This window comes from Corapipo altera, unplaced genomic scaffold, assembly GCF_003945725.1.
Source record: "Corapipo altera isolate COAL_440 unplaced genomic scaffold, ASM394572v1 0, whole genome shotgun sequence".
Lineage (NCBI taxonomy): Eukaryota > Metazoa > Chordata > Aves > Passeriformes > Pipridae > Corapipo > Corapipo altera.
The window spans coordinates 59,608,333-59,630,169 of NW_020884872.1; the positions used below are offsets into that span (position 1 = coordinate 59,608,333).

At 35.1% G+C, this 21,837-nt stretch overlaps 1 protein-coding gene across 4 annotated transcripts in view; it reads right to left on the minus strand.

Annotated features, from left to right (window-relative positions):
* NAA16 (N(alpha)-acetyltransferase 16, NatA auxiliary subunit) overlaps nt 1-21,837 on the minus strand; it is a 65,446-nt gene that overhangs the window by 27,667 nt on the left and 15,942 nt on the right. For 2 of the 4 annotated variants that reach the window (XR_003528698.1, XM_027649809.1), the window contains exons 3-9: nt 20,697-20,801; nt 20,013-20,170; nt 18,818-18,952; nt 12,692-12,845; nt 11,103-11,222; nt 8,898-8,993; nt 5,170-5,276 (exon numbers count right to left, since the gene is read on the minus strand). Coding sequence is in view for 3 of the 4 variants with exons in the window: in XM_027649809.1 (XP_027505610.1) it covers nt 5,170-5,276; nt 8,898-8,993; nt 11,103-11,222; nt 12,692-12,845; nt 18,818-18,952; nt 20,013-20,170; nt 20,697-20,801 (875 nt within the window). In the remaining variant the exon portion in view is untranslated. Of the gene's footprint in view, nt 1-5,169; nt 5,277-8,897; nt 8,994-9,964; nt 9,994-11,102; nt 11,223-12,691; nt 12,846-18,817; nt 18,953-20,012; nt 20,171-20,696; nt 20,802-21,837 lie in introns of all 4 variants that reach the window. The other 2 variants (XM_027649820.1, XM_027649830.1) reach the window with 2 other exon arrangements.

The following is a 21,837-nucleotide window of genomic DNA, read 5'->3' on the forward strand; positions in this document are numbered from 1 at the left end:
CCTCCAGTCTAAGTGGCTTGACAAAGAGGAAAAGATAATTAAAAACCAAACTAGTTCACATGCTACTTATCACATTAGCATAATAGTGCAAAACCTGAAGAATCACAACCTCCTTTGAAGAGCTCTGAAGGATTAAACCATGTATTGGATAGATCCCTTCTAAAACTAGGGAGAAAAACATTAGCCACATCATTGATTTGTAAGCAGTAATGGACTAGAAAGTCTGAAACTGGATCTTGTTGCAGAAGCATGTGCAGCAATTTACAGCAAAGCAAGTTTAACACTTTCTCCCCATCAGCTTCCAGTTCTTTTAAAGTCTCCTTTAACACAATCATCAGTGGATTAACAACTTCCTCTTAGAAGGTAACAGTACTGCTGAGAATGATGAAACATCCAGCTAACCTGCTTTTCCCAGGTTTCACAGTAGCATCTCTGTTACTTTCTCAAGCATCCAAGTTTCACACAGTTACCAGATCTTGATTCCTTTTCAACCCAGTTGTGCAGTCAAATATAAACCTCTGTGCATCACAAACTGAACACAAGGCCAACATGTATATTTTTTTCTGCTCCAGAATTACACATACACTACATAATGCAATATGAGGTATATTTTATTTAACTCATTATAGTTATTATTAAGGAATGTTGTACCTCAAAACAAATCTTAGAAAATGCCAAAAAGCAACAAAACTATATGTAATCTTGACTGAACACATTTCAGATCCTCATGCATCTGGTTGCTCAAAGAAAGCTTCTTCCAGCAAAAACCTTAAGATTATTTTTTTCCATGAAACAAACAGTTTTACATTTCCCATTTATGGCACCTTTCCATGATTTCACCCAAGTGATCTTAAACAGTTCTACTTAAACTGTAAAGGAAGATTAAAAATACCTTTCCTCCTTAACCAAAGTAAGGCATATTCTTCAATGAAGAGATGAAAAATAAGTTGTACTCCACATCCTTTACCACACCAATATTGGTACAAGTATGTAAAAAAATTCCAGTTCAGTAGTTGAAAAAGTAACATCCCTTCCACCCACTTAGCACTGCAGTGATTTGACTTTTATTTTTTGGTGGGGCATTCAGTACTTCTTTCTAGAAAGAACTGGGAAAGTTTCCTCAATGTTAGTTTCATAGGTATGAAATACTCATACAATGGATACTTTGTGAAGTATAAGCAGTTCCAAACACACCCTAGTGAAACATGGAACACACAGCAGGCACCTTCAGGTTCAGGCATCTGTATGTGTATAACCACATTACAGGTGCCTGTGCTCCCTCTACAATTAAAACACATCTATCAGTCCTACCTCACATAGCTAAAAGGAGCCTTGGGAACATCTACTGAGACTGAGTAGGAAACCACATATGGTGGTGAACTGAAGAGTACCCTACAGCCTCTGACCTAAATTCCCAGGCTTGAATCTGGAACTTAATGCTACTCCTTGACTATTAAAAACATATATTCCAGAGAATCTGGGAGAAAAACCACCGAAGTTTCTGAAACATGAACACACCTGCCTAAAATAACTCACCTACTCCCCCAAAAACCAGAACCAATAAAACAGAGATAAAGGTAACTACTTCAGCCATTCTTTTATTGGATGACAATCATGCTAAATTTTTCACTTTGTCAAAAGTTATGCCTAACATACAAGGATTATACTTTTTTGGTTTAATCAAATACACTGAAAATTATTACCCAAGGGCGAGGACGTACAGAAGGACAACACACTCTATGATAAACTATGCAAAGATAATATCCTATAGGTTTTTTCCTTTCCCTAGAAATGTTCAAACAACAAAAAGACTACCTGTCTTCAGGGCCCTTTAGACACAGCTTACTGATCTTCAATGAAGTCTCAGATAAGATTTCAAACAAATAAACAAGAAATTCAGACAAATACCAGGCAATTCTACTTTCCTTAAAACAACTTAATCTAACAAACATGTAAAAATAGCACCAGAGAAGGATTGTGCCAAACAATTCTCAAAGAAAAAAAGAGTGTAGTCAAAAAAAAAAAAAAGTTGATGTTTGGCCAACTTGTAAATTAAAAATTAGTCCAGTGTATTCTTGGTGGATTACTTGTTCGTTGAGCAATTTACCTTTTAAACTCCTTATTTGTTTAAAGGATCTTTGATCAAGTCAATGCTAACATACCAGAACACAAAGACTGATGACTGATCATCATAAAACACAACTGAAGTTTTAACTCCTTTAACAGACAAAAAGAAAAAAAAAAAATCAGAATTTTTCCCACCTTGTTTTCTGATGTTACTTCCACAACTTCAGCAAATCTGGTTTAGATGTTTATTACAACAATGTCTGTACTGGAAGACAAAGCATAACTTCCAATCTATAACATTGATATTTGGAGTCTTTCTAAGCAGTGTTAAGTACTGAAGAGTTTCTAAAACCTTCCTGAATAGTCTTCATATTGGCCTGGGCAAGTCCTAAAGCTTTGCAGCTCTGTGTACCTGAAGCTAGATTCCACCCAAAACTAATGTTAGTAGACTACAACCTGTTTTTAAATGAAAGTATGCCAGCAATTTTATTTAAAACATTTAGTATGAAGTACAAACTTACAGCAATTAGATAATAAACAAGGTTTTCCTGAACACATCTGACCAAAATTTGCCTTCAATACAACCACCCTTTTTTCCTTGCCCTCCATGAAAGATCATGGACCCACACGGACTTCTAGAAAAAAAAAAAAAAAGGAACTTTCTAGGCTTAAATGCCAACTCTTTCATGAAGTCCTCATTCATATCTATGCCACTTCAAAATGCAACTGCAGTTGACAACACCAAATTGCACCTGCTTCCTAAGACATACACGGCGAACTGTTTATTCCCGACTGGTATAGAACTCAGAAATTTGCTAGGTATTTTCTGGTAGGCACAATATGATCCTGACTACAATCATCTTTATTTTCAGTCAAAACACACCTGTAATTTATGTGAGAAGCTAATATTATGCTCCAACTTAGACAAATTAGATACTGAAGTGTAATGTTTTCCTGAAAGGTGTAGCACACATTAGTTTGTCACAATTTTCTGCCACCAAACCCTAAATTTTAGCAGTTCTAAAATCAACTGTCAGGGACTAAAAGTAAGGGTTCTCTAAGTTTTAAAAGGTTCTTCTGTTACACTATAATTATCTGCAAATCCAACCAAGTAAAGTGTAAAAGATAATCTGTGTTGGTAACAGAAGAATGTAAAATATAATAAAAATGCTTTTGCAGAAGTTGGCAGCACAAACAAATCCAAGCATGTTTGGAAATGGTGACGGTCCTGATTTCAATTACTTTTTAGGATGAAGCTGGCAGTTTTGAACAGCACTGATTTGTTACAATGAAGATAACTAGCAGAAAGGCACCCTTCTGTTTAAGTCTACCCCAAAATATGGTAGCCTTCATCTTTTTAATCTATCATGTCAAAAAACAAATAAGTGCTAAAAAGCTTATCACATGTCAAATGAATGCATATGTATTTTTCAATTTCTAGATTTTTCATATTTCAAATAGTAGAAGTAAAACTTTAGATAGAAGTACAGTCTATCTGCAATAGTCAGCATATCACAATTAAAAAAATATCAATTCCATTTCAAATGTTTACACTGAAAAGTGTGTATTAGCAACAGGCACTGCAGAAAAGCTTGTAATACCCATGTGTCCTGGATTCAGCTGGGATAGAGGTAATTTTCTCCTTAGTAGCCAGTACAGTGCTGTGTTTTGGATTTAGAATGAGAATAACATTGACAGTACACTGATGTTTTAGTTGTTGCTAAGCTGTGCTTACTCCAAGTCAAGGATTGTTCAGGTTCCTGTGCTCTGTGAGCCATAAGGAGCACAAGAAGTCAAAACAGAGCATGGCCAGGACAGGTGACCTGAACTAGCCAAAAGGATATTCCATACCACAGAACATCTTGTCCAGTACATAAACTGGGGAGAGATGGCTGAGAGCTGCCAACACTGCTCAGGGGATGGGCAGTGTTGGCAATTGGATGGGCAGTTGGTCAATGAATGGAAAGCAACTGTATTGTGCATCACTTATTTCTCTTCAATTTTATTCTTCCCTCTCCCCTTTTAATTACAATTATTATTATCGTTGGTATTATTATAGTTTGGTTTGATTCAACATTAACCTGTTCCTATTCCAACCAATCAGGTTTACTTGTTTCTGATTCTGTTCCCCACTAGACAGGGGTGGAGTGAGCAGGAGGCTGTATGGTACTTAAGTTGCCAGCTGGGGTTAAACCACAACAACATGATACCAGAATTTACTAAAATTACATCAACTATGGAGAGAAAGTAGAGATTACAGAAGTGAACTGAAAATTTCCTGTTAGGACAACTAGCAAAGAAACTGTTAGAAAGAAGAATAAACTGTTAGAAAGAAGAATAAAGAAACTGTTAGAAAGAAGAATAATCAGTCCAAATAAAGCAGCATGCACTGCTTGTTGCAAAGCTGCATCATGTATTAAGGGTTTTTCCAGATACAAAATCCTCTTCTCACCTAGTCATGAATGGTTTAGAATACCCAGAGTTTTATTGTCTACAGCAAAGATAGCAATATCTGAAGACACTGATCTATAATTTATTTTCTACACATTTTAGTAACATGCTTTAGTTTGAAAATTTATTTTCACTGTACCTTACCGTCAAGTTTAAAAGGAAGAACTACATTTTAAATAATAGTTCTAATGTGACAAAATTTTGCCAAAACTGTGAGAGTTCAGAAGTACAAAGATTATACACTGACGTTTCAGCTAAAGACTGAAATAAGAAACAAGCCTTTGAGGTAAATACTAATGTATTACTGCAATTTAGAAATGTACGTAGAACAACAGCCACCTGCATTATATTTTAAAATCATTACTTCTGGTGACATCATAAACCATAAGCTGAAAGAATCCTGTAACACTTGCACTTAAAGTACACAAAGCTAATGATCATCTTTGATTTTTCAAGAAAATTCAGTGCATTCTGCACCAATTTAACTTCAAGCATTTTGACATCAAGTGACCACTCACATACGACAAAATAGCACATTAAGGAGAAAAACGTTCAACTGTATTTGGTAAGTTACAGGAAAAGTTACACAAAAACTCTTCGTCTATTAGAAATTTAATATAGAATACTTCATTAAAACCAAATAAATTTTACCTTTTCTGGATTGTAATATAAAGATTTCAAAGTGGTAAACAAGGGTGGGCAGCCTTTACTGAAGTTAACCCTCAGGAACTTATCCGTTAGTTCTCTAAATTTTTCACCTAGAAACAAAAGTGTGTTTGGTTATATGTCAGTGATTGCAAGTGTTATATAAATATACGCACTAACTGCTGTGCAACTCTGGATAACAGAGTAACTGAGAAACTGCAATTAAGGGTTTTAAACTTTCCTGTTCTTTAATAAGACACAAATATACTCCAGACTTTAAAGAAAAAAAAAAAAAACAGAGCAAAATGCTTAAACTGCTAGTGCTTAAATGTTTAGGAGTGTGCTGGCAGACATGGTAAGAGTCCTTAAACCTCTAAAGTCTATTAAAAAGAGAAAATATTAAGTGCTGGCTACCAAGAATGTAGCAAGGGTTACTTAAACAAACGTTGGAAAAAACCATAGTGTTAAGAATAACAATGGAGATCTTGTAAAAGCTTGTAAAATTCCATCATTGGAATTTTTTATGATTAAGTTAGACAAATGTGTTAGGAGCAGTGCAGATATAAATTATCCTGATTTGAGGAAGAAGGATGGATGAAATTAACCCTCTGTCTCCCTTCTGGTCCTATTTTTTATGAGTAGGACATGACTTGTGATATGATTGTTTCTGGAATCAGAAAAGAAGATTTACTGTTTCAGAACCATAAGCTCTGTATCAGAATCATCTCTATCAAAATATACCAGAAAAAGCTAATAATCCAATCTTATTATATTTTCAGATAAAAATTACATTACTTGCAGTATGTGCCATCCTTCTGAGAAATGCTGCTTAAAAAAAAAAAAAAAAAAAAGCAGGACTTCAAAAAAAAAGACATCCTGCCAGGAAAATAGGTGGCTTTCATGTTCTTATCTCTATGATGAAAAGTGATTGTTTTCAGTTGTGGTTGTTTTGTTTGGAGGTTTGTTGTTGTTGTTTGGCATTTTTTAAATTGGTACTTTTTATTGACTTTGCTTTGCATTGGGATGAAGTTGCTATACTTCAGTGCCTATTCAGTTGTGGACTTCTCTAACTCTTTAAACAAGGAAGCAGTACGCTTCACATAATGCTAACATACACACATAAAAATGACATATAAAACTGTTGAAATAAACTTCAATCCATTAAGAACACATTAAAACTGTGATTTACAAATTGTTTTATAGATAGGCAGAAAATGCAGACACTACTGCTTTGTATTTAACATTCTTACGTACTTCCACCGCTACTTAATTGTCCTACACTTACTGTTATCTGCACTGTTGCTGATAAACACAGACTAATAAAAATAACTCATGTTTTCACCTCGCTGTACTAAAATAAACTGCTATATATAGAAACTCTTACTACCTGTGGATGGGGATCCATAACTGGACTGTAAGCACATGCTTTATTACAGATAGATTAATTAAAACATATTTTCTCACACTACAGAAACTCCCCTATGTAACAAAAAAAAAAAAAAAAAATCTCAGTTTCTCCTGTTGAATTAATTTATTTTATTTTATTTCTTGGCGGGAAGAATTACAATTCAGAATTTGGGAAAGCAAGACTCCCCTTTATTAAGTACTTATTTATTTACAGAAAAAAGAACAGCTTTAAAAAAAAAACTGAAAAAAAAAAAAAAAAAGCACAGAGCTGTGCACCCACCTATAACAAGAAGCCAAGCTCACAATTTAGTCTCTAAGGGACAGACCTGACCACAGCAGCCATGAATCCACAGCAGCATAAACAAATCTAAAACTGCATGGCCACACGCACACTTGATCAGTCTGAAAATTGATTGTAAGAGCCTTCCTCCATAAAGGTGGTTTCCAGTCAGATCAAGGAGCAGATTTGTATCAAATTCAAGGTTAGCAAGATGGCAATTGCAAGGTCTGGGTAAGGACTGACCTTTTAATATAAGCCTGCACTTTAGAATATTTTAATTCTTTAACGTAAATTAAATCTGAATCAAACAGAGATGGCTGCAGCCGGTTGGTGACCACACTGGAGCAGCAACCACATTTAGCTGGAAATTCTATTGTCTTGAAATTTGCAAATATTTTTCTGCAAAGAAGTTTATTTCTACACCTTCATATTCTCACTATTAACTTTCACCTACACCTATCTCCTGTACTTATAAATATAGGAGATCATTTACTAAATAGATTAATTTCTACAGGATCAAAAACAGTCTTACACATTCATGCCTGATACAAGCTTAATCAATAAGTTAACAGAAACAAGTTTTAACTTAGGAAAATTCTTATTTGTTATGAAATGCTACAGAAAGTAGCCAAGAGATTTTTTTTGATCAATCTAGTAATAAATTTTGCTTTCATTTAGCCTATTGCTACAGCATGAACAACTAATCCTTGTTACTATACATATTCCTACTTAAATTAACATTAGCTGTGACACTACACTATCAGATACAAGGTAACCTAGGGCAAAACAGTGAAATGAAGTCAACAGCAAAACACACTATTAATAAAAATATAAGAAAGCATTTTGCAGGCTATTTCCTTTTTGCTATGTGTTATCATAACAATCCTATTACAAGAGAAAACCAATTACTGTCACCTAGCTTTTCAAATCTAGCTGAAATGCCTTAAAATCAGCCCCTGTATCTTCAAAGAAACTGAAGTATACAGGATTATAAAAGGCACAAGTGGTAACTTTTCACGAAGCAGTTAAATCTTGTGTTTTACACAGGAAATCTGTATGCATGTTCAGACTCATGAGGAACAACAGGGAAGTAGAGTAGCTGTATTCTGTAACATTTAAAGGTACCAACAAATGCAGTGCTCAGTAAAAGAGCTAAATTAAAAACTAACCTCAAAAGTATGAGCAGGTATGTTGGGAACTTGCAGCTGTACACAAATTTCTTGACATTTGAAATCTAGCTTATGTACTTTATATTTCTTTCCTAAAGTCTTCTACTGGAGTTTCAGCAGTTAGACAGCTACATCTTAAGTGTATATTTTTATGGTGTTGACCATTTCACTTAGTCTCCTTCCTTCTATTTTGGAAGACCATAGCTTTCCATTTTAAAAAGTATATATATATTTTTTCCATCCAGAACTGAGGATATTTGTGCACTGTATTTCAAAGCAACTTTTGAAAGGACTGAGTCACTGAAAGAACTTAACTATAAAACTAAATAATCTGTGCTACATAATACTGCAAATCCACTTTTTTTTCCCTATTCTTATTAAATTATCAGCACAGATAGTTTTCATTGTAGAATTAAGTTCTAATGGCTCTACAGCAAAGTAGAGCACAGTAAGTGTACATCTGAACACCAAAACTGTATTAAAGATACAGTAGTGGGTATGTATATATGCACACTTATACCTTTAATTCAAGTGTACTATACCCTCTACCTTTTAACTCGTGAGTCTTAACTTGTATGATGCAGAAAAATTATGTACAAGATTTCCTAAAATCTACATACAATTCTGTACTGTAGTTTTATCAATACAAAGTTACATAACTCATATCATCATATTCGTGTGTATGACATCTTTCTATCAATGCCTAAACCATAAAAAATTGTCTTTTCCAAGAGAAATGCATACATCTGATTTGTGTACATGTTCAAGTAAGTATTAAATGCACAAGAAGGTATTAAATGCACATTAAACAGCCTGATGAAAACTTCAGAAAAAAAATAGGAAAAAAACTATTACAGAACAGATATGCAACTTGTTACCTGAAACAAAGTTTAAAGGTAATCTTCTAGGTGAAACTGCTCTGGGATGTCTTTTACTAACTTCTTCATAAATCTGAAGCCTCTCTTCTAAAGTGCCTATTATCAGCAAATATAATAGATATAAGTAACAGACATAAAAACCTATTCTTTCAAATGTCTTTAAGTGTTGAGAATTTAAGTGTTGAGAATTAATTTAGCTAGAGTCCATATTTGGTTTTGGTTCGAAACAATTAAACAATTTTTTTTTCCAGTTAATCACAAACATTACTGTATAAAACTGTACTGAGAACACACTGTATACACAATACAAAACTACCAGCATTAAATCACTCTACAGATAAACTACAAACAGGACCATTACCTTGCACATTCAAACACACAGTACTGAGTTTGGTTTCTTTCAATTACGTGGTGTGCAGAGCCATTCACACAGCGTACAACATTCATAGCTTCAATTAATGTTTTTTCACTATGCATCCATTTCAGACGTACTTAAAGCATTCAGAGAAATATATTGCACTTTAAACCTTAGGTAAACAAATAGTGTACTATACAAGCATGCCTCTGTTATAGGTCCTCTGGTGACAGCAAAACCAGGGTACAATACTGCCAGTGTAAGTACCGAGCACCAAAACTCTTTATACCTTAATGTTTAACAAAAATAAAGCTACTTAAAGATTTTCTTCCCACTCCTCCCCTTTCCCCCATAATATGCTTTGGAGCTCCAATGTGGTTAGAACTTAAATAAAACTAATCTGTTGCTTTAAAATGCCACTTTCATGTAATTAAGGTCAGTTTTGCTTAAATATTAAATTCAGCAAGCAATTTAAAACTGAATGTACAGATTAAGACTACAATACATATATAATAAATATCTGTTTTCCTTTCATAAGAAAAACAATTTATCTTGTCACTGAGCTCAGATGTTGGGGAAGAGGGGGGAATCTATTACCCAGTGTCTCCAAGAGATGCAGAATGATAAAAGTTACACTAAAATAATGTTTGGATTGGAACTAAAGCATATAAAAGCCCTAATTGAAGTCACAAGTTGGAGCTCCAGAACTTACCATGGGGGAGGAAATAGTCCTAAGACCACCTAAAAAATAAAGTTGCATTATTAGTTTTATAGAATTAGTACCATTTTAGTCTGCATAGGATAGCAATACGTAAAAAACTACTGGACTGGTTCTTTGTTAAAAACTACATTCTTTCATCAACACATTTATTCTACCAGACAGAATAATCAAGCTCCTGAGTAATTTATTTTCTGAGACACTAATCATGGAATTCAACTCTATGGATATACTAGGAAAACCATTCAAAGGGCAAGACTACACTCTGCATATATGTAACAAACGCAATCTTTTACATTACTCAATTACCAGTCATATTCCCAGACTTCATGAGACCCAACTGTTAAACTTTCTAGAAGAAAGCTGATTGAGAATCTAATGCAGCTAAAATATCTACAAATAATATAATTGTGGGCTTATGATTTATGATGTCATCAGAATAACTCCAATAAATTTTCACTAATTAGTCAAAAATTAAATACAAAGAAACTATTCCTGTGTAAAGGTAAAGACTCAGAAAGTTATCACTGCAAAACACTCAGTATAGTACAAATAGTTGCAACACTGTAATTTTTTTAAATGAGCTGTTTTTCCTGGAAAGACACAACAGCAATAATGTGAACTGGCATTGGAGTAAAAAAGGTTTTAACACATTTATCACCTTTACCCCCAAAGGAATTTTTTTTTTCAGATGGTCTATCTTTAAAAGACCATTTAGAAATAAGTATTTGAATATTTCTCTACATGCCCCAAGAAGAGGCAGCACCTAAACAAGTCTCAAAATAGCAATTTTATGTTGTGTATTGATAGTAGTCTGACAATCAGCTACTAGACAGGAATTAATTGCCATTTGGTTTCCAAGTTCACGTGTGGCAAGGAAAGGTTCTTCATGCAAGCACTTTAGCAAATGCCACTCTTAACTCCAAGAAGATATATACTTGCTGTGGTATTTTCATGCATACAGGTTTCTCAGTGAACATTTTAAAAATGAACACATTGTATGATATTCAAGATTGGAAGGTACATAATTTTCTCACAAGTACAACTTTCTAATCCAAAGCAGTAACATAATCAAACAGGAGTATATCCTATATCATATGTATTTTTATTGTATCTGTGTAGCTAAACTTACTAGGTTGTAGGGCCTTTTCCAAGCCTTCATAATAATACCAGTTTTCTGCATTACGCTCAATTAACTCTTTGTATACTTCACCAGCTTCTTTCAGTCTTCCCAACTTCAGTAACATCTCTCCTAAAAGCAACACAGTAAAGAGCTATGAATAACATGAGAAAACACTTGCAAGTAAAGAACAGAATACTAGAAATACTAGAAAATTAGGCTTAATTATACACAGGTACTTAAAAAGAGGCTTTATTTTTCCAAAGGTATTTACTGTATGTTACAAGTGTTAATTGAAGCTATCACAACATAGCTCAGGGCTTGGAACATTCACCACCGGTGAAAAACATTACTTGAAGACGCGTATCTGAGTATTTAAAATAGTTACTGGGATTATCAAAAGAATAAGAAACTCTTCCTTCTAGGACTCCAACACATGACATCAGTTTCTACCAGGTTGTTTACTTAAGTGCATCTGTATTTTTCACACCAACTAACCAGTTTTTAACCAGTTAAATCACACTGGTTTGCTAATAAGTAAATGGTTCTGTCAGATCTAGCTTCCATGAAATTAATTTTCTCTACAGCAGCTCATGCTGCATTGTGTTTTTATATTTGTGACTAGATGTTGGTAACACACCAACGTTTTCACTGTTGCTAAGCCGTACTTGTAGACCATCAAGGCTTTGTCTTTTTACCTCCACTCTGCCACTCAGCAAGTAGGTCAGGATGGACAATAAGCTGGGAGTGTACATAACCTGGACAGCTGACCCAAACGGGCCAAAAAGATATTTTATGCTATACAGTATTAAAAACTGAGGGGAAAGAGTGGGAGGGTGGCCATTGCTTGGAGACTAGCTCAGCAGTCTAAGTAATTGCCCTTCCATCAGTTGAGGGTCTGAGATTGATTTTTTTCTTTCATCTTTCCATCACTTAACATATCTTGATTTCAATGCACGAGTTTTCTTGCCTTTGTTCTTCCTATTCCCTCTCCTGACTCAACAAGGCAGGCTGGGGAAAGTGCATGAGCAGCTGTGTGGGGCTTAGCCACTGGCCAGGGTCAACTAACCATAACTGTGCAAGCAAGGAGTAGTTGAAGAACATGGGCCACTACTTGCACATATTCAGAACTAGTTAGTAGTACTTCAAATACACAAAAAAAAAGTGAGTTATTTTTATCCAAAAACAGTCAGTTTCAGTATTCACTTAGATAGGGCAATAAAAATAAGTGCATTAAAAAAGCTTAAAAAGGAAACAAGAATTCGATACTTCAGTCAAAAAAGAAAGAAAAATAATCAGTGTTTGTACTTCAAACAGTATTCTTTATGAAATTCTTTTTCATAAGATTAAAACTGGGTTATAACAGTCCTGATTTATGGAAAGCTATTCTAGTATGTACCAATATAATAATCTCTGAGATCAACTCTACTCCTGTGTCATCCCGAGTTAAACGACCTGGTGCCACTTTCTCTACAGTAAGTGTTCCAAATATATTAAAGATTTCATATGTTTTTGGTTTTTTCTTTTACTGATTTATCATATCTGAAAGCCATTAGCAATAATTTACAACAAAATTGGCTGAGGGAAGAATAATGACTTACCTTTTATTTCTTCTACTATTAATTTATCACATATTTGCTTTTCATATGTCTCTATATGTTCTAAAGACTCCTGAAAAAGATCTGCCTCTCTCATCACTTGATTTTGATATAAAATCAATTCACTATATTCATAATCTATTTTATTAGGAGGAATCTGAAGGGAAAAAAAAAAACAAACCATATGTTAGTTAGCATTTACCTGTACCTCACAATATATGCAATATCACAGAACAAAATTTAGACTATGGAATGGACCAGGTCTACTTATATACCCATCTAAACATTCAAAATGTAAAACTCCCATTATTCACAATCAAATCAGATTCATTCAGGATATCCCCTGTTAGAGAACAGTTCAGAAGAAATCCTTTATTTCTCTTTTCTCTGTCACTATGGTAAGCTAATCAAAAACTGGAATCTTAGAAATTTTATTGAATTTTATGAGAGAAAGCAAAGATCTTCATAGTATTTTTTTTCTGAAGGACTCCACAACAATTCTGACTTAAGTTCTACAGCACATGGCTGGGATATCACAGTATTATTTCCAGCATACCAAAATTCTGGATCAAACTATTTCCGAAAGCAATGAACCATCCAAACAGTGTCCACGGCTTGACAACGGGAATTTTTCAGATCAGAAATTTACACTATTGCTCTCTAACCAAGTGTTCTCTGTACTACACTTCAATCCCCCAGAAACTACAGTGCACAAGCATGCAGAGTGTTTTCAAGAAACAGATAATTATTTTGATGTCTATTCTTGGTTGCATACCTAGGACTTTCTACAGGCTGTAGTTAAACTAGTGGTTCATCCACCTTGCAGTGATACAACAGACAATGAAGCAGGGTGACATTCAAAATCATTCATTTCAGGGATCAACTCCTTAAAATGTATTTTGGCAATGAAAAGTCTTGCCAGAGTTAAAATATTTTTTTCATACTAAATGCTCTTCCCTAATATACTCAAAAACTTCTCCAACAGTAAGTAAATTGCAAGAATTTCAGAGGTCTCCAGACAATGCCCAGCAGGTCAATACAACAGCTTACTGTATGAACAGCACTGTGTCAATAGGAATTGCAGGAGGAGACAGTTTTAATCTAACATGATTTTTTACGTAAAAAAATCAGTAAGAAGCTGCTGAGTCTGACAAACATTAATGATATTCTTTCCCATGATACTACATACTTGTTTCTTCCTGAGCAAGCAGCACTTTGAAGTCACATTGGTCATGAACAGTTTACTACTACTTTTCTGTTCCCCAGCCTCTACAGAGTCAAGTAATTTAATAAACAAAAACAAAACAAAAAAAGCAAAACATTAAACTGGCTGAAAGGAACACTCTCATTAAGGATAGTGTCCTAAACCATTACTTCCAGCCCTTCCCTAAGCATAAATTCATTTTATAGGATTTAATATTTTTGATTACATGCTTTTCAAATTTTGAGAGGCAACTTTACAGTACTGGGCATTTTTAGAAATATTTGTTTTTACACACAAGTGTTCTGAAAGATAGCATAACTAAATCAAATATTGTAAAGATGTCTATATCTGACAACCAACATGGGTTTGGAGGCTGAAAATAACATAATTCAAGTACTTCCTTTTTAGAAGCTAATACAGTATAGCAAGTGATAGCTATTGGAATAAGACTATACCTTGCACATAGTAGTGAGTGGGTAGCATGAAGTTCTACGTACTTCTTAAAGTGTATCTCCTCTATCTACAGCTCCATTTCTGTTTCCACCTTTGCTCAATTTTTATCTATATTACCCACTGGAAATCACTAAAAAACATTGTTACTGTGAAAGCATTTTTAACTGCTTCACAGAACTGGTACATGGAACAGGGATTAAGCATTTAAGCATGTCTTCTTGCTTACCCTTACTGCAATGCCACAGAACAAAACTTCAAAGCACCAATTTGGTTCTTTTGCCTTCACTTCCCCCCTGAAAATATCATTTCCTCCAATACAATACACATATCTAAATTCTGAATGCCACAAGCAGCACAGCTTTTTGGCATATCATGAATTGGGTTTAGGCCTTTCAAAACAGATAATCCAAAAAACATAAATATATATAAGATAGAAGAAGCAGTTTTAAATTGATCTCCCTCATAGCTGTTTTGGTTCAGCAGGATTAATAAAAAGATGAAATATGAAAAAAAAAAAAATCAAATTACCTCCTTCTTACATACAGAGCAAATCCACCAGGAAGATACTACACTTACTGTTGCTTCATTTAGAAAGCTATTTTTAAAAGTAATTTTAAGAAAAGTCTGGTTTTGAAGAAATTTTAAAATCTCATCAGGTTAATGACAGCTTAAATGTGTAGTTCATCAGAAGGCAAGCAGCTAATAACCCCAGTACTAACTCTGAATAATCAGATTGTCTTATAAAGATTAAGGTATTCTATAAAGAGTTTTGTCCACATCATTGTTATTGCTGCACAACAGAGCTTTACTCATCCATCCCCCTGGAAAAGTTATAATTTTTGCACAGATGTCCAACTTGAACTTCTGCCATTTCAGAATAAATTTCTTCCTCTCCTCCTGGACCAAAGAAGAATCAACTTTACAACTGTAGATGCCCTAACATAGCTGTCACTGAAAGAATGTGACAAGATGCAGCCAAAACATACCTAAGAGCAGACCCCCAAAACTCCAGAGGTTTTCTGTCCATATCTGTATTTGTGGGCCTGATGCAGAAATTAGGAATAAAATAAAAATTAAGAATAAAAATTTTGTTCTGGAAAAGAAGAAAGGAAAAATGGGACATACAACAGTAAAACAAATTTCATAGTTGTTTTACACCTTGGTTCCCAAAATTTAAATTCTGAAGTGACTCTTAAGTCATTTAATTTACCTTGGGACAGCACAAGCTGTTACACTTCCTGCAGTGATATCTGTCTTCAACCTCATAACCCTTTTTTGTGCATCTGGCCAACTTACAGTTTTCAGATGACAGGCAACACTGATACTAAGAGACAGAAAATTCACCATTTCCAGTGATAACTCAGCCACTAGAACAAAATTGTCCACAATAAAAAGCAATTTATCACTTCAATTTGTTAATCGACTTCCTTACACTACTCCATCTTCCCTGTCACGCAAGCTTCCTGTCTTTCTTCCCAAACCCAGCATCCAATCTGTACTAAAATCACCTAGGTTTTTTCTGCTTACAGTAACCAAAGAGAATCTCTGCCCTTCACAGACAGCTTTTTCTCTAGTCCTCTTATCTTGCCATATTGTTCTTTTAATTTTCTAACTTTTTTGACAACAGGCTCATCAGTAAGTCTTTATCTCTCAGTAATGCATGCTTTAGAGAAAATCTCTGCTTCTCAGAAATAAAGGTGTATTTTGCTTTCACCCATAAGCTTGCCCTGAGAGACAATTTTGCAATAAGCTAAGTCAATCTAACTGCAGCCTGGATCAACAAAGGCAGTTCACTTCCCTCTATTATTCCCCTTCCTCTTTCCCCTCTCACCTCATAGTTGTTCGGTTCAGCCAATCAATCCTTCAAAAGAGTGATTATTTTTCTGTCACTAACTTCCTGAACCAGCTCTCCACAAGTCAACCAGTGCTGCACAAGGAAGTGCAAGCACACAGGAAAAAGTCCGATTGCTGGTTTTGGCAAGAACTTGTAGCTAGACTACCTTCATTATTTTGTAATACTGCATCTTCAGATATTCACCCACAATCACTAAAATGACAGTTCCTCCATTTTTTTTTTCTTACTTCTACTGTTTCACTTTGGTTGTTTTAATTCACACATGAATGGACTCAGCTGTCTGAGTAATTCAAGTAAATAAATATGATCACTGTACATCACCATTATTTACCAATTACTATGACAGCCGCATTTTACATAGCATGTCACATTTCCTTCTCTATTCATTAACATGAATGGTAAACAGTACTAGGTTTAATACAGAATGCCATAAAACTCCTCAAAACATCGGTTTGCTGAAGACTCCCACTTGCTGTCCTTCAGTCTTTCAACCATCCTTTTAAACCTTGAACACCATCACCCTTTTATTACAGTTACATACAATATTCTATGAAGTCAGTCACAAGTTCATCTATTGAGTTGAGTGCATACAAAGTACAGAGCAAGAGGGCGGATTTGGGAAGTAAAATAAGCAAGAAGTGTAACTCCTGAAAGATCAGTAGAGTATCCTGGACTTAATTATTTTAACTGCAGAACTGAAATATCCAGACACTGAAAAACCAGTACATTAGAGGACTATTGTGAAAAAGCCAAAGTGTGGTAAAATTGAGCTGAGAGTTTGCTTGGTCTCTCCTGACTGCTCTGGACCCAACACATTGATTCTCTCTTCCATTATTTGGGGTTCTACGTGGGCCTGCACTCATCAGGGAGCACAAGATTATTTTCAAAAGAAATGAAACTTATGTTTTCATATGTATTTTCAGTGTTTTAGACAGTTAAGTTGATCACTTAACTGCCTCTACCAATCTAAAAAAGAGAGGAAATGCTTGACAGGACTAATTTTCTATAAAACTATGTTGTCCAACACATGTAGCACATTTCTGGCCTTCAATGCTTAAGCAGCTTTTCCACCACTTGCCTATGTCTGATATGATGCTAATCAATAATTAAACCAGCTCATTGTTCATGTATAAGCAATCTTCCTATTTATGGGAATTCCCAAATATCTCCAGTTTCATCAGAAAGTCGCATGACAGCTTGAGATCTTCTCAGGATTTCTTTGGTTTAGGGTGAGATTTGAGATTGTGGTAACTTGCACAGCACACTCAACTGATTTAAAATGTTCATCTATAGCAGATGGTATTTAAATCTGGCTTAGTCAATAGACTGAACAGTGTATTACGACTGCCCCCAAACAAGCATATTTACACACAACCTTTGAGAAAAGACAACAACACTAACAGTATCACTTCCATTTTCTCCAAGGGACCAATACCACTATCAAGTCCTCTTAGTCCTTGAAAGAACCTCAATTTCTCATACTACATTTGCAGTTTTTCCATCTATTATATATCCTAATTCGAACAGTCATTTTGACACTAAACTCAGATTGGGCTCTGCTGACTCATTTGAGAACCATGACTTTTTGGTTGCCAACTACTCATAATAGATGACCCAATTTTGATTTAAACTTACTGCTTTCAGTGTTTACTCAATACTGAAGTTACAGCTCTTCTGAAATATCAAGCTACATACACCTGGCTTGCAACATCCTTTGTTTGACTATGATACATGATTAAGACAAACACTAGCCTATTCTAGCAATTTATTTTCTTTCTTACAGTTAATCCAACATATAACAACTCAGAAAGGATATGTGGGTTTTTCAGAACAAAAATCTCAATCTATAGATCAGGTAATACCTCAGTATTTTTATAAAATGCTTCCAGGATGCCTCCCCAGCTGAATGCAGCTATAAACACATTTTTTTTCTTTCCATGTTACAGAATAATCAACCCATTCACTCTGTTCTGCTAATTCAGACTTTATAGCTCTGCATTACCAGTAACACAACAAGGGAATAATCTCTGCCTTACAAAAGGTTACACTCAGTGACTTTAGTATTTCTACCATTTGATTTATTCCATGTTCCATTAACACCAAATTTTCAGCTATACTTTCATGTTGCTTTGAAACCAAGCACTGGTTTAAAGTGTATTATATACAGATGCATAAAAACCAATGAAAGTTTTTCATATTCTTTGCAGAGCTATAACAGCATCCAGACTATGGTAAGAGAAAGGGCAAATGAGCACATCCAATATTAAACAGTATTTTCTGTAGTTTCATCTACTGTAAAGGGGCAGGGTCATCACAGGTTTTCTTTAGCTACAAGCCTCACAAACATTAAGTTACTCAGTTACTCCACGTGAGTCTACTCTTGTATCTTCAACCCTAACAATCTATTGAAAGGGCGGAAGAGTATTCCTGTATAATTTATATCAGCTGCTAAGCTCCTGGAACCTTTCTGCTCAAAGCAGAAAGCTCCACAAATAAAAACCTGCTTCCTGATTCATAACTGATTTCTAATTATGAAGAAATAATTCCTCAGATTCTTTCTGATTACACACTGATTCACTTATACAAAAAGTGATCTTTCCACAACAGGAATTCTTACCTGCTGGGTTTTCCTAAACTCTTCAAGTAATTTTAAGGCCATATCATAATCTTTCAGTAAGTGGTATGCAATGGCATATCCAATCCAGGAAGCCCGTTGTGTGGGGCGCAGTTGAAGCAGCTGGTATCTTGTCTCCTTCAGTAAAGGAAAAGCAATTTTAAAACAAGATGTCTAAACAGAGTTACTACACATTCATCATGGTTTACCACCAGTACAGTTCATATTTTAAAAGAACCTTTAAAAGCCCTAGGAAATTTTTTAAATTCTAACAGCATGAGGAAAAGCAGCAAGTTTCTGTCTTATAAATCTGGGAGATACATTCTAAATATAGGAATCATGGCACAAAGCATAAACTCTGTTTGTTGGGACACAAAAGGTGTCATTTTCAAGAACAATTCTTAAGGGCCTAAATTATTTCCAGAAATAGAGCATTAAAATCTCAAAGAGCAGTTTCCATTAGAAAGCACAAGCTCACTGGCACTGAAAGAGCAGTCCCACTCTCCTCATGCCTAGGCACATGGTCCTCATACTGCTGCAGCAGTTCTTAGAACCTCTTCCTGAGTCAAATCATATCCTTAAGTCAGCTCTTCCCTTTTTCCCTTTGCATTAACAAATTCAACATCCTCAGTAGGGAGACCAACTAATGCCAAGCCCAGAGTCCAGTCCTCTACTTCCCACGAAACAGCCAAATCAGTTCAGCTATTTTGAAATTACTAACTCTGTTTTTAGACAAATATTAACATTTTAGTTATGATAATAAACAACACTGGGATTCAAGAAATCAGCCATCATGGGCCAAGTTACCCACATACTCAGAAGAAACATGATAGTCTATTTCTCACAAAAACCACCTCAGTATACGCACCCAAAACACCCTTCGAAGTACTTCACATTAGCACAGTAAAGTACTCCTACTTGCTAATCTCTCATCCCTTTTTTCTTTTTGAGTGAAAAATGAGTTGAGAACTAGTTTTACAAGGTGATCCACAAATCAAATTCACAGAACAACTATTTCTATTGCTGTTCTCAACATTATCTGGAGTTCTGCTGCAATATGTTTTCATGCTTTCCTAAACAATAGCTTAAAACACTTTTGAAACAGAAAAAAAGGAGCAACAATAAAAGACTTCATAATGAAAGAGAACAACGAGGGAAGGCTAACAGCAATAAATAATAATTCAAAGAGAATACTTACTCTATATCCTTCTAAATCCCTCATCTGAATCTGCAACAGAGAAAGATCTCTCAAGATCTGTAGATTATCTTTATCTAGTTTGAGTGCATTCCGATAACACTTGATGGCTTCATCATATTTCTTATCTGAACGCTGCAAAAGACCATAGACGTGCCAACCTAATGCACATTAAGGAAGATACATTTACAGTGTTCACAAAGTAACTGTCATGTATTTGTGTTACAGTCCAAACAACTTGACATCTTCCTTGAAAATCAGCACCCTGATAAATGCAGTTTGACTACTGCAGCCAGACTTAACTGACACATTTTAAAATATTAAATGCTTCCAAATAATTTGTTAAGTCACATTCACAAACCCCTGAGCATTGTTATACAAATTAAATTATCCAAACTCCACAAGACCATAAGAGTTATTGCTAGAGATTCATTGTTTAAAACTGCAATTACAGTACAAATTCTTACTCACAGAAGTGTTTCATTCTAGCAATACAATTGGTGCACAAGTACTACTTTTTCTCTCTTGCCTATCTATAACCTCAATTAGACTCCAGATTTTAGAGAGCTCCACTTTATACATTGGCAAAGAGAAATCAGCATTTCTGTGCATCAGAAGTCTTTGTCACAATCTCAACATCTCAGTATGTCATAGCCAAAAGATCAGGTTTTGTACTGCAAAGGATACAGACATGACTCTTTACATCATTACGAAGTCCTTTACGAACAAATTCATACGCTTCTTCCTTCTTCCCTAAGCAGTTCAAGGTCAGTCCTTTCATTGCGAGCGTCTCTGTAAGAAGCATTATATACTTATGTTTCTGACTCCCCATATGTCAATTTCACAGGGAAGATATCCTTTGAAGTTTTTACACAGTGAAGTTCCCCATTAAAATATAAATTTAGAACAGGACAGCAGCCTAGCACAGCTGAAGACAGCTGGATGGAAGCATTTCCTTTCTTGAAATGAGTCTTAAAGACCACTGCAGAGCACCATACAGATGTGATGAACACAGACAACATAAACTTTTATTAATTTAAAGAAACATCTAATTGGTTTTAAGGGAGTTAACAATAAGCTGAAGCAAATTTAGAGAGCTTCTGAATGTGCGTTTAAGTTCCAGATAGGCAGACTAAGAAAAAAAAAAATTCATTAGGCTGTGTCATACCATAATGAACAAATCTGTCATCAGCTCCACTGTAACAGACTGCTTACAAAGCATTAGTTAAGGGAAGATTATTTTCTGCTATCATATTTGGGATCTAAGAGACCTTCTCAATGTAACAGCATTTTTATCAACATTTTGAGAGGCACAAGATTTCAAATAATACATTCATACGACTACTGCTCTCGCTCTTCCCCCATTCTTCAAGGCACACAGTGGGAAGCAAGTTGCATGTAATGCATGCATTATGCCTGACAGTTGTTCCAGATTCACATTTCAGTTTTTTTGTTAAATAAGAGATCACTTGTTTTGGCCCCTGCCAGAAGATTAGTCACCTTTTCATCACGGTACTCTGGTTTTCCTCCAACTGCAACCTTTTCCTCAGTATTAATGGCAACAGCCCATGATCTCAAGGTCAGCTGTAACAGCAGTTTGAGGTTTTATTGATAGACCTGTTTAACATTTTTTCTGTAAAAATGCACCTAAAGTGAACGATGACCCAAAATGAGTCATGTGGAGCTTTTTTGTGCTCCATCCATGCTGTAAGAACAGAGAAAGACAGAACGATATCTTCCAGACAATATCAAGAAGCTTAAAAAAGAATATCCCCACTGTGGGAAGAGGGCCAAGGTAGTCCTGCCTTCCCACACCAAAGAGATAACT